At 42.9% G+C, this 14,990-nt stretch overlaps 1 protein-coding gene across 7 annotated transcripts in view; it reads right to left on the minus strand.

Moving 5' to 3' along the window:
* Positions 1-14,990, minus strand: part of LOC115105533 (cytospin-B-like) — a 179,239-nt gene that overhangs the window by 48,253 nt on the left and 115,996 nt on the right. For 6 of the 7 annotated variants that reach the window (XM_029627693.2, XM_029627692.2, XM_029627691.2 and 3 more), the window contains 7 exons: positions 13,653-13,726; positions 13,344-13,519; positions 8,418-8,614; positions 6,805-6,911; positions 5,904-5,976; positions 5,520-5,664; positions 2,490-2,592 (listed from right to left, as the gene is read on the minus strand). In XM_029627693.2, coding sequence (XP_029483553.2) covers positions 2,490-2,592; positions 5,520-5,664; positions 5,904-5,976; positions 6,805-6,911; positions 8,418-8,614; positions 13,344-13,519; positions 13,653-13,726 — 875 coding nt within the window. Of the gene's footprint in view, positions 1-686; positions 1,164-2,489; positions 2,593-5,519; positions 5,665-5,903; positions 5,977-6,804; positions 6,912-8,417; positions 8,615-13,343; positions 13,520-13,652; positions 13,727-14,990 lie in introns of those variants that run through there. The other variant, XM_065007329.1, reaches the window with a different exon arrangement.

A 14,990-nucleotide genomic window follows, 5' to 3' on the forward strand; every position in this document is an offset into this window, starting at 1 on the left:
CGGACTGGGTACTGTCGCCGGACGCTCTGGACTGGGTACTGTCACCGGACGCTCTGGACTGGTGAGGCGCACTGTAGGCCTGGTGCGTGGTGCCGGCACTGGTGGTACTGGGCTGGGGACACGCACCTCATGGCGAGTGCGAGGAGCAGGAACAGGGAGTACTGGACTGCCGAGGCGCATTATAGGCCTGGTGCGTAGTGCCGGCACTGGTGGTACCGTGCTGGGGACACGCACCTCAGGGTGAGTGCGGGTAGGAAGGAACAGGGTGTACAGGGCTCTGGAGACGCACAGGAGGCCTGGTGCGTGGTGTTGGCACTGGTGGTACTGGGCTGGGGACACGCACCTCAGGGTGAGTGCGGGGAGGAGGAACAGGGTGTACAGGGCTCTGGAGACGCACAGGAGGCCTGGTGCGTGGTGTTGGCACTGGTGGTACTGGGCTGGGGACACGCACCTCAGGGTGAGTACGGGGAGCAGGCACAGGACGTACTGGGCTGTGGAGGCGTACTGGAGGTCTGGAGTGTAGAGCTGACACAACCCGTCCTGGCTGGATGTTTATACTTGGACGCAGCCCTGTGCGTCCTGTGCCAGAAGGGCGCTGGCACAGGACGCACAGGGCTGTGCAGACTCACAGTACGCAGAGCTGGCACAGGATATTCTGGTCCAAGGAGGTACACTGGAGACCAGGAGCGCTGAGCCGGCACCCTCCTTCCTGGCTGGATGCCCATTCTAGCCCGACCAATGCGAGGAGCTGGAATAGAGCGCACCGGGCTAGAAATGCGCACTGGAGACACCGTGTGTTCCACCGCATAACACGGTGCCTGACCAGTAACACGCTCCCCACGGTAAGCACGAGGAGTTGGCTCAGGTCTCCTACCTAACTCAGCCAATCTCCTCGTGTGCCTCCCCCCCAAAATGTCTTGATGCTGCCGGGCTTCCTTGCTAGCCGTGTACCCTTATATTGTCGCCGTTCCTCCATTCTCCTGTATCCCTCCTCGCACTGTTCCATAGAATCCCAGGCGGGCACTGGCAGTCTCTCTGGATCGATCGACCACCTCTCTATCTCCTCCCAGGTTGTTACCCACTCATCCTTCTCCCGGGTCCATTTTTCCACCAAGCGCTGTTCCTCCCATTCACGCTGCTTGGTCCTTGTTTGGTGGGTGATTCTGTCACATTCGTTATAGTGATGAGACCAAGGCGCAGCGTGATGAGAATACATATTCTTTAATGAAACGAAGAAACTTAAACAAACTTACAAAAACAACAAAACGAACTTGAAGCTATAATAATAGTGCTGCCACAGGCAATTAAACATAGACAATCACCCACAAATTACCCAAGGAATATGGCTGCCTAAATATGGTTCCCAATCAGCGACAACGATAAACAGCTGCCTCTAATTGAGAACCAATCTAGGCAACCATAGACATACAAAACACCTAGACTGGTTAAACATACAAAAACCCTAGACAGGACAAAAACACAACAAACCACCCCTTGTCACACCCTGACCTAACCAAAATAATAAAGAAAACAAAGATAACTAAGGTCAGGGCGTGACACACACACATAATAACATGCATACAGACACAAATGCACTCACTCATGCACACTCACTTATGTGTCTGCTCAGACACGCCCCCCCCCCTCACACACACCCACATGTTCCACTGTATTCTTTGTACTGGATCCCTTTGCATTGAGGATGATTTGCTGACATTAATGATATCATCTTATATCCACACAGTGAGGACAGGTGAGGTGAGGGTTTGTCTGTGTGTAAACACAGCAGACTATTATATAAAAACAGCCTAAAACCTCAATACGCTCTTTAAGCCAACATGTTCCAATGAGAAGCACAGTTTATAGTATACAGCCTTGGGTAACACTTTATAAATACGTGCACATATAAATAAGTCACTAATTTGTTGTTTGTAAGTGTGTATATTACTAGCTATACGGCCTTTATTTGGTCTTATTAGCTATATATTAGGCCTTTATTTGGTCTTATTAGTTATACTGTATATTAGGCCTTTATTACTTGTGTTTTTACTCTGACATTATAAGTCATGTGTTATTGGCCAATCTTTAATAACCTCATTGTTAGTCATAATAAAGACATATTAAATAAATGTAATAATTTATTTGTATTTAATAAAGAGCAAGTTAAACAAGAAAGAGATTCTTCATAATCTGTCTCAATGTGCGACTAATAAGGACCTAGTATCTTAAGATGGGTTTTCCTATACTAAAGTGTTCCCCACCAAACCTTGGATTTTTAGGAACATTCACTGCACAGTATGGCCTGCATGACATATGCCTGATATCTAGCGAGAGAGAGAGATAGCAACAGAGAAAAAGAGGGAGAAAGGAGAGAGAGAGAGGAGAGAGAGTGAGAGGGTCAGAGAGACGGGGAGAGAGAAAGCGAGAGAAAGAAAGAGGAATTTGATAGGGTTATGTATTGAGACAGGTCTCTGACCCAGGGCCCTTACCGGATAGCCTTCTGTTTTCTTCTGGCACCACTTCAGTAGAGCGTTCCTCTTAGATCCCCCATACTCCCGCGCCAGTGCAGCCAAGGGGTCCTTTCTTTCCACACTGACACCGCGGAAAGACAACGTAGCCAATGACAGAGAGGGAAACAAAAGTTATGGCATCTGACCTGTGTGTTGGGTCTCCAAATATGCATGCATGCACTCACACAGGCATACGCACGCAGGCATACGCACACAGGCATACGCACGCAGGCATTAGCACACACGCAGGCACACACACACACACACACACACACACACACACACACACACACACACACACACACACACACACACACACACACACACACACACACACACACACACACACACACTGTCGCTGATGTGATCTCCTGGGCTGTCATAATGAAAGCTAGTTGTCTCTTTGGCCATGGGAACATAAAGAGTCCTTGGTCGCACTGAGCTACATGGTCCAGTTTGAACACTAAAACATTGAGTTTATTTCATCATGTTACGACATACTAGAGCTTGGGGAATCGGGAATTGTCATATCAAATGTTGCTTTTTAAAAGCCAGTGTATGAATTCACTGGTGACATACAGTTGCGAAAACAATACCAAATATAAACACATTTGCGGAGCAACAAAAATGTTCACATACTGTTGTTTGTGTCCGTGACAATGTAGAGATCTAGACAATCTAGTGTTTGTGTGTTGTGTGTGTGTGTGTTGAGAGTTTAATAGTATGACATTGGGTCACCCTTGAAATCACATTAATTATGCATGTTTGTCATTAGCTCTAGATAAACAATGAAAAACTATGTGACCGTAAACATATGCGATGTATCTCCTGTATTGAAGTGATTGTTTTTGAGAGATTTTGATTTTATTATTAATTTATTTTAATTTAGTCCTCATTTGGACTAATCTTCCAAGATTCCATAAATATTCAAATACAATGTATAATACAATCCCATTTTCACATATAACACACTGTTATAAACAACAAACATAATACACTGACATTTTGACCAGATACATACTCTAACAGTCTGAACAGATAGATTGGTTCCTTCATCTACCATAGTCCTGCACAACCTTCCAATTTATTATATTTAAATGGTTTTAAAGTATTGTTTGATGGCTGGGTTGAGAAAACAGAAAGAGGACTGAATGGAGACTTATTATGCTTAATGAATCTTGAGTTCGGTAGTCACAAATGTAAACTGCTGTTTATTTAACATTTCTCTCTGACTCATCTCTTCCAAGTTTACTTCTACTGTGTCTACTAGCGCACCAGAACAGAAGGCTCTCGGGACTCTCAGTATCAAACCATGGGTTTCAGTCAGTGTGTACGTCCCAAATGGCACCCTATTCCCTATATAGAGCTCAATTTTTGACCAAAGCCCTATGGGCTCTGGTTAAAAGTAGTGCACAATATAGGGAATAGGGTGCCATTTAGGACGTAACAGTCAGTAAAAACTGGGGCAATTCGGTGATAGATACAGTATGATCAACACGCTGCCAGCTTGTTACTGATCTAATAGTGAATAGTATGACTAACACCAAGTGCATGACTGTTAAGATCTCTCAGTATGAATATGTATGAAAGTTTGTGGGTGTGTATCTGCATGTGTCATCTACTCAGTGTTTCCTCTGGAAAAAAATGTGTAGCTGATACCACCTAAAATGTACTTTCCACCTCCAGAAATGAGCCCAATAACATTATTTGGGGCTCCCGAGTGGTGCAGGGGTCTAAGGCACTGCATCTCAGTGCTAGAGGTGTCACTACAGACCCTGGTTCGATTCCAGGCTGTATCACAACCGGCTGTGATTGAGAGTCCCCTAGGGCCGCGCACAATTGGCCCAGAGTCGTCCGGTTAGGGTTTGGCCATCATTGTAAATAAGAATTTGTTCTTATTAACTGACTTGCCTAGTTAAATAAAGGTTAAATGAGAAAATATATAAAAGATGTTATTATTTTAACATTGGACCATGCATATAGCTAATCAAATGTGATATTTGAACTAGTTAGGCTGATATTGATTCATTTTATGTACCAAAAAACTTGCATAAACAGTGAATATAGGGTAACATACCTACCACCCGGGGTAACACCCCCCCGACTGTACCTCTCACAGAAACCACTTTATGTCACCAGAATAGGTAAATAGATAAGCTATTCTACTATGGGGCGTCCGGTTTTTCGTGCACCGCGGCAGAAATATTTTTTCATGTTCTTTATCTTTGGGGCGTGGAGGCGACGATTTTCCCATGGCGCAGCGCCACAGCAAAATGACTGCAACGGAAACACCGCATCTAGTGCAAGTGTTCCCAACATTTTATTCCCCAGGGCCCTCTTTTTCACATTTGTATGTCACACTTGATTTTGTTTAATTTAAGGGACCTAGGGAAATGGGTTGTTTTGAAGCCATTCTACGTAGTTTAACAAGACTCATGACATATTTTAGATAGGCTGTTTAATGATAATAATAATAATAATAATTATTGATAAGGAATACAAAGTCAAGACCGGATTTCCCCAAATGTTATTCCACTACCAAATATTAGAATGTATATGAACAGAAAGTGAATTGATAGCGACAGTCACACATTTGATAACATTACTTCTCAAGCAAAGTAAAAAATGTAATATTTCTTGACTAGGTCATAGCTCAGCTTCTGAATGTCATAGAGACAAACCAAAGATCTCCCCATGTGCAATCACATCTACCTCAGGCAGTTTACCTCTTGTTTCTAGCCTAAAGCATCGCAGGGTTATGTGTCGTTATTGATCGGTTTATAGAAAGGTGCTAAAAAAAATCCAAAATCCAAATAATAATAGTTTGTTTACCCCTCAAATCATGGAAGGTCCCGCGACCCCCCAGGAAAAGTTGGGAACCCCTGATCTACTGTATGTGTATGAACCGGTGATGATGTGTGATGTTACAAGTGATACATGTGTGTATGTTTCTGTGATCACTGTAGTTGTGTGGGCTCTTTCTCTAAATGTGCAGTGAGGAGGGCCCACCTGAGCTTGCTGTTGTTCTTGTTGTAGCTCATGGAGTGGCTGCGGCTGCTGAAGGTTGCTGGGGACTTGATGACCGACTCCAGGGAAGGACTCTTCCTCATAAGGCTGCTGGGCTTCAGCTCATCCCCAGAGCCCCCATACTTATCTGGGAAACACAGGAATCAGGAACCAGGGACGGGGAGGTAGAGGGGGAAGGAGGATGTGCAAAGGATGTGACTGTTGTGACTGTTTGTAGTTAGTCAAATGTGCTGATGAAGGCAAGATGCCAGAATGGGTTGGTTTCAATGTTAAAGAAGCGTTTTGATCTAATTGGTGTTTTACAAAGTTATATATATACAGTATCTGTGCTACTTTTATACTTGCTCTCTCTACAGTGTCACTTACCTGAATGAGAGAACTCTCCATGGTTAATCCTTTTCTCCAGTGTCTTTGAGAGCGGTTTGATAGACGATTGCCTCTACAGAAACAAAAACTAAAAATTAATATCATGTCCTATTCATGTCCTACACACATGATGATAAAAAAAGTGACAACCAAACTTGTAACACTTTACATTATTAGTAATGGTTATAATGTATTTAAAAGGCTTTACAAAAGCTTTATACATTTAAGTCGGTAATAAACAGATAAAAAAATGTATATATATAACTAGGCAAGTCAGTGAAGAACAAATTCTTATTTTACAATGACGGCCTACCCCAGCCAAACCTGGACGACACTGGCCCAATTGTGCCCCGCCCTACGAGACTCCCAATCATGGCCGGTTGTGATACAGCCTGGAATTGAACCAGGGTCTGTATTGACACCTTTAGCACTGAGATGCAGTGCCTTAGAACACTGCGCCACTTAGGAGCCCAATAACAGATTGGTTGATATTTTAGTCCAAGGGTCCACAATTCGTGGGTCGGAACATAGTATAAATAATTTGTTCACTGCAAATTGATTTCAAACCTTGATTACATTGGGATACGATCACATATGTTTCTTTATTTACATTATTATTATTTTCTATTTATTTCTCTATTTAGAGGCGGCAGGTAGCTTAGCAGTTAGAGTTTTGGGCCAATATCCGAAAGGTTGCGGTTTCGAATACCCGAGCCGACTATGTGAAAATCGGTTGATGTGCCCTTGAGCAAGGCACTTAGCCCTAATTTGCTCCAGGGGTGCCGCACTACTATGGCTGACCCTGTAAAACAACACATTTCACTGCACCTATCCGGTGTATGTGACAATTTCCCTAATTAAAATCACTTTGAGCTGATTTCATTTCATTCCTGTACTGTACCTGGATGGGGGAGACAGCAGCTGCGGGTGCTGTGCGGACAGGGATCCCACTCAGAGGGCTTCTAGGTGAGGAGTGCATCTGTACCGTGTGTCCAGGACCAGGTCCATCTGCAAGGCCCAACACATGAGTGTGCATTAGCCACGGACAGCTATTTAATTGGAAATTGAAAGAGATTCATTGTATACCGTATTCCATGGTGATGTTCCATGGAGTCCTATCACTGTATCTGCTTACCCCGTTAAGCAATTAGATCTTTAAGGTTAGGCTGTTTAAGCTATGATGTAACAGGCAAGGGTTCCTTCTCTATCACTGCTGCTAAACCAGGAAAGTTTCCCCTCGGCAGCCATCCCCTCGGCCTGACATCCTGCGTAATTTACGGGCCACAATTTTCATTCTTAAACTCAGCAAAAAAAGAAACGGCCCTTTTTCAGGACCCTGTCTTTCAAAGACAATTCGTAAAAATCCAAATAACTTCATAGATCTTCATTGTAAAGGGTTTAAACACTATTTCCCATGCTTGTTCAATGAACCATAAACAATTAATGAACATGCACCTGTGGAACGGTCGTTAGCACGGTAGGCAATTAAGGTCACAGTTATGAAAACTTAGGACACTAAAGAGGCCTTTCTACTGACTCTGAAAAACGCCAAAAGAAAGATGCCCAGGGTCCCTGCTCATCTGCGTGAACGTTCCTTAGGCATGCTGCAAGGAGGCATGAAGACTGCAGATGTGGCCAGGGAAATAAATTGAAATGTCCGTACTGTGAGACGCCTAAGACAGCGCTACAGTGAGACAGAACGGACTGCTGAAACTTGTTCAGTTTATGTCTCAGTTGTTGTTGTTCATACAAATATTTACACATGTTTTTTGCTGAGTTTATCTCCTTGATGATACACGAGACAGCAGATCGCTCCAAAACAAACATCTTTCTCAGGATTGTCTGTGGCCAGTCTATAGAGTAATCACACCTCCTATTCCTTTCCTTTCAAGGAATAGTGTATTGGTCACGTACACAGTTTAGCAGATGTTATAGCGGGTGCAGCTAAATGTTTGTGTTATTAGCACCTAACAGTGCAGTAAAATGTCGAACAAGTACGCAAATAATAAAAAACGAAAACAAGAAATCAAGGAATGTCAAAACGAATTCAATGAACAACCCAAATAACACTGTATTAGTAATCCAAATGCAATATATTCTTATACTGTATACATCTAAAATTATACAAAAAATGATATGTACAGCAGTAGATATATTAGAGTGAGCTATACAATCAATACAGTCACATGGACAGCAGAGCATACCATAGGTGACCATACATGCCTCCACTGTATAAACATGATAGATCTATCTTAAGCAGACAGACAGGCTGCCAGCTGTTCTCCTATTGTGCAGACAAGTCAGGTATGATATCTGTAAAGAGGCCTGTGCTTGACTGAACTTGCCTGGTGCATTGGAACCAATGGAATAGTCCAACCACCCCACCCCCTACCTGGCAACCCAGGGAGGTGCAGTCAAATACTCAAATAACTTTTAAAGAAAACAAATAATATTTTAACCCAGGTCTGCCGGGCTTGTGTGGAGGAGTGAGAAGGAGGGATGTTCTGTGCTTACTCTGTACAGCTGTGTCAAAGGACTTGATGAGGGATTTGACGGTGGCTCCGGGCTCTGAGGGGGAGGAGGCAGGGTTGCTGTTGGTGTTAATGGGCGAGGAGGTGGACTGGGTCTGGGTGGTCTGGGTCATGGAGATGCCACACCAGTGAGGACTGCCATCTGCATCTGAGAAACTCTCAGAGTCATCATGCAACGACCTGAGAAAGACAAAGGGGAAGAGATGCTCACAGTATACATTATGGCACAACACAAAGCAGGCAGAAGTGCTTTTACAGTGAGAGGCTATATATACCTTACCAGGGATTTTTATCAGAACATTATTTTACTAAGTAGGTGTTATCAGAACAATGGATTAGTATTTATTTCGTCAATCAATGTTCTAAAGAAAGGTAATGATTGAAGATGATGTTTGCCCATCGCATTGACTGTTGCATGAAATATTTGCACAACTGATCAGAAGCATTTTGTGTACGAGTATGTACAGTTCACGCTTCAGATGATGGAACAGTCAATAGCAGGTTCTAACACCCAAAAGTGCAAATACAAAAAGGTACAAAGTTCACTCCATCCGTATCTTATGGACATCGGACAAAGCCTGAGTGAGTGAGTAAGTGATAGAGTATTGTCACAGATGGATGGATGGGGAAGGGGTGAGAATAGAACTGAAGTAAGGAATCTGGTGAGGAGGAAGTAGAACTTCCAAAGAGAATGAACTCAAACAAACACACGCAGACAAAGTCGGGACTAGAGTCATTTCATTTATTGACTTTCCAAAGATGAACAGATGAAAAAAAGTTTAAACAGATGGACAAACACCTTACATTGACTACCGGTATTTCTCTAAATAAACAGCATTGTATATTTGATCTGTCTCAATAAGGTTTAACCTTAAAGTTAAATTAAACAGTTGCACATTCACTTGTTGAACTGTTGAGCAGTTCACAGACAGAAAAAAGGTATAATCACCACACAGTTACCACCATATATGTCTTATGATAAGGTGGTCTTTCTTTGGCAATATCGACAGTACTCAAAGTTAAACATTACTAGCATGTCTGTCTGTTTCTGGTCGAGTACTATGGCTTTTGTATGACTGCGTCCACTGAATAGTCCTGTTACTCGGTAATAATAGTCATTATAACCTGAGGTTTACAGGATGGCAGTTGGTCATTATACATTTCTAATGGGTGTCACAACACCAGCATCACTTCAGTGATCCAACGTTTACCCTGTAGCAGTACTCAGAAACTAGAGGCTTTTTATTTGACCTGATGGGGTTTGTTTTTTTAGGCTGGATCGTGTTGTTGTATTGTATTGTTGTATGTTTTAATTCTGTAATGTATTGATTGTTGCTGCCTTCTTGGCCAGGTCTCTTTTGAAAAAGAGACTCTGGGTCTCAATGGGCTTTTCCTAGTTAAATAAAGGTTAAATAAATTATAATGACTTCAAAATGAGTGATAAAGCATTCAAAATATATTTTGTTGATATAGCCTGCTGAAGTTTAGAGTGAAATATAATGGTTAAGAGATACTATACAGGACATTTTGAAATTGTGAGTTTTAGGCACGGCAGTAAGTCTGAGGCAGTAAGGACTGAATTGGGCAGTGATCAGCAGTTGACCCTTATGGCTTAAATGCACGGCGGCCTTCCTGTGTGGCCATTATTAGTGATGACGTGATAATTATCAGTGATAATGTAATAATATACTGTCTGTGATTCAGTGTTGTTGTCTGGAGGCAGAACTCAAACTGGTGAGCTGAACTTAAACAGTAGCCAGATGATTACACACACAACCTAGGACCACTGACCAGTGCAGTTTCTTGATACTTTAACATTCTTGATATTCTGTTAAATATCGCCATCTAGTGGTCAATTATCACAACATATTATCAGATTCACATTCTGAACACCAGAGCACATGACACATTTTTTGTAGCCATGACTAATCTCACACACTTAAAGTGAACTGATTTTGGTTATTACCATAATTAAAAAAATATATATCATCCAAGCTTTTTTAAGTAATAGATATTCCAAACTGTCAGTTAGAAGAAACGGATCATAATAATAACCACAGGTGCAGAACTGATAGGAAACTTGAACAAAATGAGTATTAGAACAGTAATCTACCAAAAGACCAATAAAACCAACTCTGACCAACAAAAATAACTTGAAAAGTTTGTCTGTTTGGCTTTTCAAAGTTGTATTTGGCCCATAATGTAGTAATGAAACCTAACTTACAACATGAATCTGACTCATAGTAATAGCTGGCAGTTTCCAGTGGATAAGCAGACTGTTTTGGTTTCAGTCAACCCTCAGAGAACTAAACAAAAAATGTGTCTAATTCTCAAAATATTTAGCAACACATTGAGTAAGTGAATATTCACCACTAAGGCAATTTAAGTGTCTAAAAGCAAAAAACTCCTCCTATCATATCAGATCATCTCTTGACAGATAGAGAGTAGAGCTTCCCAAAAACAAATACCACTGAAAACATTGCAAACAATAGAGATAAAAATGTGTACAGAATTTTTGAAAGATCTCACGGAGAAAGATGAATTCATTTGGAAGTTTAACAGTAAACTACAGTCTGACTCTGTCTCTCTGTCTGGGGCAAATATTGCATCTGTACTGGTCAATCAACCTTGCTAATAAACTCATCAGAATGACATACCAGATGATGGAAAAGTTTGTATGGTAATACCGATCAAAGCAACTGTGTACAATAATACTGTCAGTCTGTCTTCAGAGGGTCCTGATGTTATGTGGGTGGACTTTTTTACCGCCCCTCTACTGCAGTCTTGGTATCAAAACTGGCTCCAGCCCCGAGTCTGAAAAACAAGACCGAAACACAGAGACAACATGAATTGCAATAAATAGGAAATATACCCTCTTTAAAAGCTATGTACTTGCATTGGACATTTATACTGTATGTAGTCACAACAGTCTTTTTCTAAAGACACTGCAGTTAAGGCTCTGTTCTTCTCTCTCTCTCACCATGCATCTCTTAACTGGCTAATGAAGTCAAAATCTGATCTGAGTTTCTTCCACATGTCTGAGATCAGCATACAATGCTATACAGACCAAATGTTGTTTATTTGATCAAGCAGTGATAGCATGAGTACAAATAAATCATTCCATGTCATACTACAAGACAATTCTCCAGAGGAACCAAGAGGCTAGGTAAAGGATTGATTCAAAAGAACAGCAGGTGGCGCCAAGTACCATAATAAATGTTTAGTAGCAGGGTATTTTTACAGTGGAAATTAAGCAAAGCAAACCCCAGCCCACCCAAATGAAAGGACACAGACTACTAATAGTTTGTGCAGCTGTCAGTCAGCTAGTCAGCGAACCAGACAGACAATCAGTGAGAAGCAGCGGAAGCAGTGCAGGAAGGAAAGTCAGAAGTTCTAGATCAGCAGTAGCATTCCCTCTAAAGGCAGCATTCATCGAGCTCGCAGTGCAGTGGACTCACCTGGGCTTTCTATAAGGAACCATGTCTGAGAGAGGGACATCCTTGAGAGAACAAACGATCTCAGGGAGGAGGGTAGCTTCTGGTCTGGTACGTCGCAGGTACGTACGGGGAAAGTAAAGTACTGCATTCTTCTTTACGTTATAATTTACACGTTTACATGTTTTATGTCAGGCAGGCTATATTAGAAACTATCTGATGAGCGCTGTATAGCATTAACAATACTGGCCTTATTTGCCTCTCATCATACTGTCACTGCACAGGAGACACAGGACCAATGGGCTGAGCTTTCATCAACACACCGACCAATCACGTCCCTGGCACAACAGGTCATGTTGTACAGCAGGGGTGGGCAATCATTTAGTCTTGAGGGCAACATCGGGAGAGATGGTCGTCATTTGAACACGTATAAGTCCATTATAATTTCAACATACTTTCTACATAGTTTAGACGTTCAACAGTCGCCCCAAATTATATTTGTTTTACTCAAACCTACCCCGGGTCAGATTGAACGGGCTCGCGAGCCGGATCTGGCCTGCGGGCTATATGTCGCCCACCCGTGGTGTACAGGTAGCCACATGAAACACAACAGAGGATTTATGTTATGGCTCCTAAAGTGTCTGTCTTTATATTTTGACGAGAACTGACTCAAAAAGTTTAGTACTGCTGTCAGTGCTATCTCGGCAGCAGCCTTTCTAGGTAGAGCTTAGACCACTATATTAGTGCTACACTATTCAGACAGCGCAGCTTGTCTCAGTGAAGTGATAGGGTCCACTGCTAGCCCAGTGTGTTACAGTTGGTGGTGGTGAGTGGTAGACAGACTAGTAGAGCAGTCAGAATATTGCAGCAGGAACCAGATGGACAGACAGAGATACTGCAGGAGGGGACTGCCTGCCAATCCTCTTTTAGAAAATATTGGCAGGCAAGGTAACGTGACGTCAAATCTGAATTTTTGGGGAAGCCTCTTAAAAGGGAACCGATTAATGGCATATTGAAATTCAAAATGTTTCTTCCAGCTCTGCTCCCTGTAGCCTCCCATACGGCGTCCTATATGATACTGACCACAATATTGAACACACGCACAATCAGTGGGATATGGCAAGCCCAAGAGTAGCAGCAGCTCCAGGACAGAGTAGATAGGGCCCAGTGCTGAGAGGGAGCGAGAGGGGAAAGGCTAAGTAAAGGGATAAGAGATTGGATGTTGGATAGAGGCGTGAGGGATGAGTACAGGAGGTATACTTTAGGTCTTTTCAAATCTGGCCCCTTAAGGTCAATTACACTTCTGGGTTTCATTCTTCCCTTCTAATCAGGGACGGATTTAGACCTGGGACATGAGATGAGTAAATGCAAATATCAGGTAGAAACAAAAACCAGAAGTGTTTTTCGGCCCCCGAGGACCATAATTGAATTGCCCTGCTGAATGTACTAAACCCTCCCAGCCATACGGTACATACTTGACTCCCTTCTGCAGCTCCAGGTCTGATGAGAGCTTGGCGCTGCGCCCCTGCTCCTCCTGTAACCTCCTCCTCAGAGAGCGGATCTCCTGCTGGGCCTCTACCTTGATGTCGTTGGCCACCACCACGGCTGTCTGGAGGTCTGCCTGGAACCGCCGCCACTCCTCCGTCTCATCCTGAACACACACACACAGTATACCATGAGCATTATGATTGTCTTCACATCATAGCAGTGACAAACCTTGACCATCTTAACCACCAGCAAAGCACCCGAAAGTATAAAACCACTAACAGTCAGATCACTCCTACCTTCATCTGTTTACTCAAGATCTTCAGCTGCCTCTCCACTTCCGACTTCTGCTCCTCCAGCTTCTTGAGTTGGTCTATAAAGAAAGACAAATATGCCATTACTTTGAAAACAGCAACCACAGAATACATCCATGAGAGGTGCATATCACAAGTGGAGGAACTGCAGCCATATCTTAGTCTGATTAATGTGTACAGTACATCTAACACTGCCTCTTATATTAGTGGTACTACACTGAGTGTACAAAACATTAAGAACACCTGCTCTTTCCATGACATAGACTGACCAGGTGAAAGCTATGATCCCTTATTGATGTCACATGTCAAATCCACTTCAATCAGCTGTTCTGATGGAAAAATGGGGTGCAACTTAATATTAGGAAGGTGTTACTAATGTTTTGTACACTCATTGCATATATCCATTCAAATCGTGTTTCTCATGATTTGGTTATTATGCTTATTGCCATCAGTTAAATCTGCATTGCTATATCCATAACTCATACTTAATCAACATGTCGCTAGTCTCATCATGAATATATGCAATGAGTGTACAACATCTCCACTTCGCTGACCCTCAACACTGGGGCCCCACAAGGGTGTGTGCTCAGCCCTCTCCTGTACTCCCTGTTCACCCACGACTGCATTGGCCATGTACGCCTCCAACTCAATTATCAAGTTTGCAGACGACACAACAGTGGTGGTCCTGATCACCAACAACAACGAGACGGCCTACAGGGAGGAAGTGAGGGCACTCGGAGTGTGGTGTCAGGAAAACAACCTCTCACTCAACGTCAACAAAACAAAGGAGATGATCGTGGACTTCAGGAAACAGCAGAGGGAGCATCCCCTTATCCACATTGAAGGGACAGAAGTGGAGAAGGTGGAAAGTTTTAAGTTCCTGGGCGTACACACAGACAGTGTGGTGAAGAAGGCGCAACAGCGCCTCTTCAACCTCAGGTGGCTGAAGAAATTTGGCTTGTCACCCAAAACCCTGACAAACTATTACAGATGCACAATCGAAAGCATCCTGTCGGGCTGTATTACAGCCTGGTACGACAACTGCACCGCCCACAACCGCAAGGCTCTCCAGAGCGTCATCAGACTGCTAAACAGCAATCACTAACTCAGAGAGGTTGCTGCCTACATTGAGATCCAATCACTGGACACTTTAATAAAAGGATCACGAGTCACTCTAAACAATGCCACTTTAAATAATGCCACTTTAATAATGTTTACATATCTTACATTACTCATATCACATGTATATACTGTATTTTATACCATCTACTGCACCTTGCTTATGCCGCTCGGCCATCGCTCATCCATATACATATATGTACA

The sequence above is a fragment of the Oncorhynchus nerka genome, linkage group LG22 (genome assembly GCF_034236695.1).
Source record: "Oncorhynchus nerka isolate Pitt River linkage group LG22, Oner_Uvic_2.0, whole genome shotgun sequence".
In the NCBI taxonomy this organism is placed as follows: Eukaryota; Metazoa; Chordata; class Actinopteri; order Salmoniformes; family Salmonidae; genus Oncorhynchus; species Oncorhynchus nerka.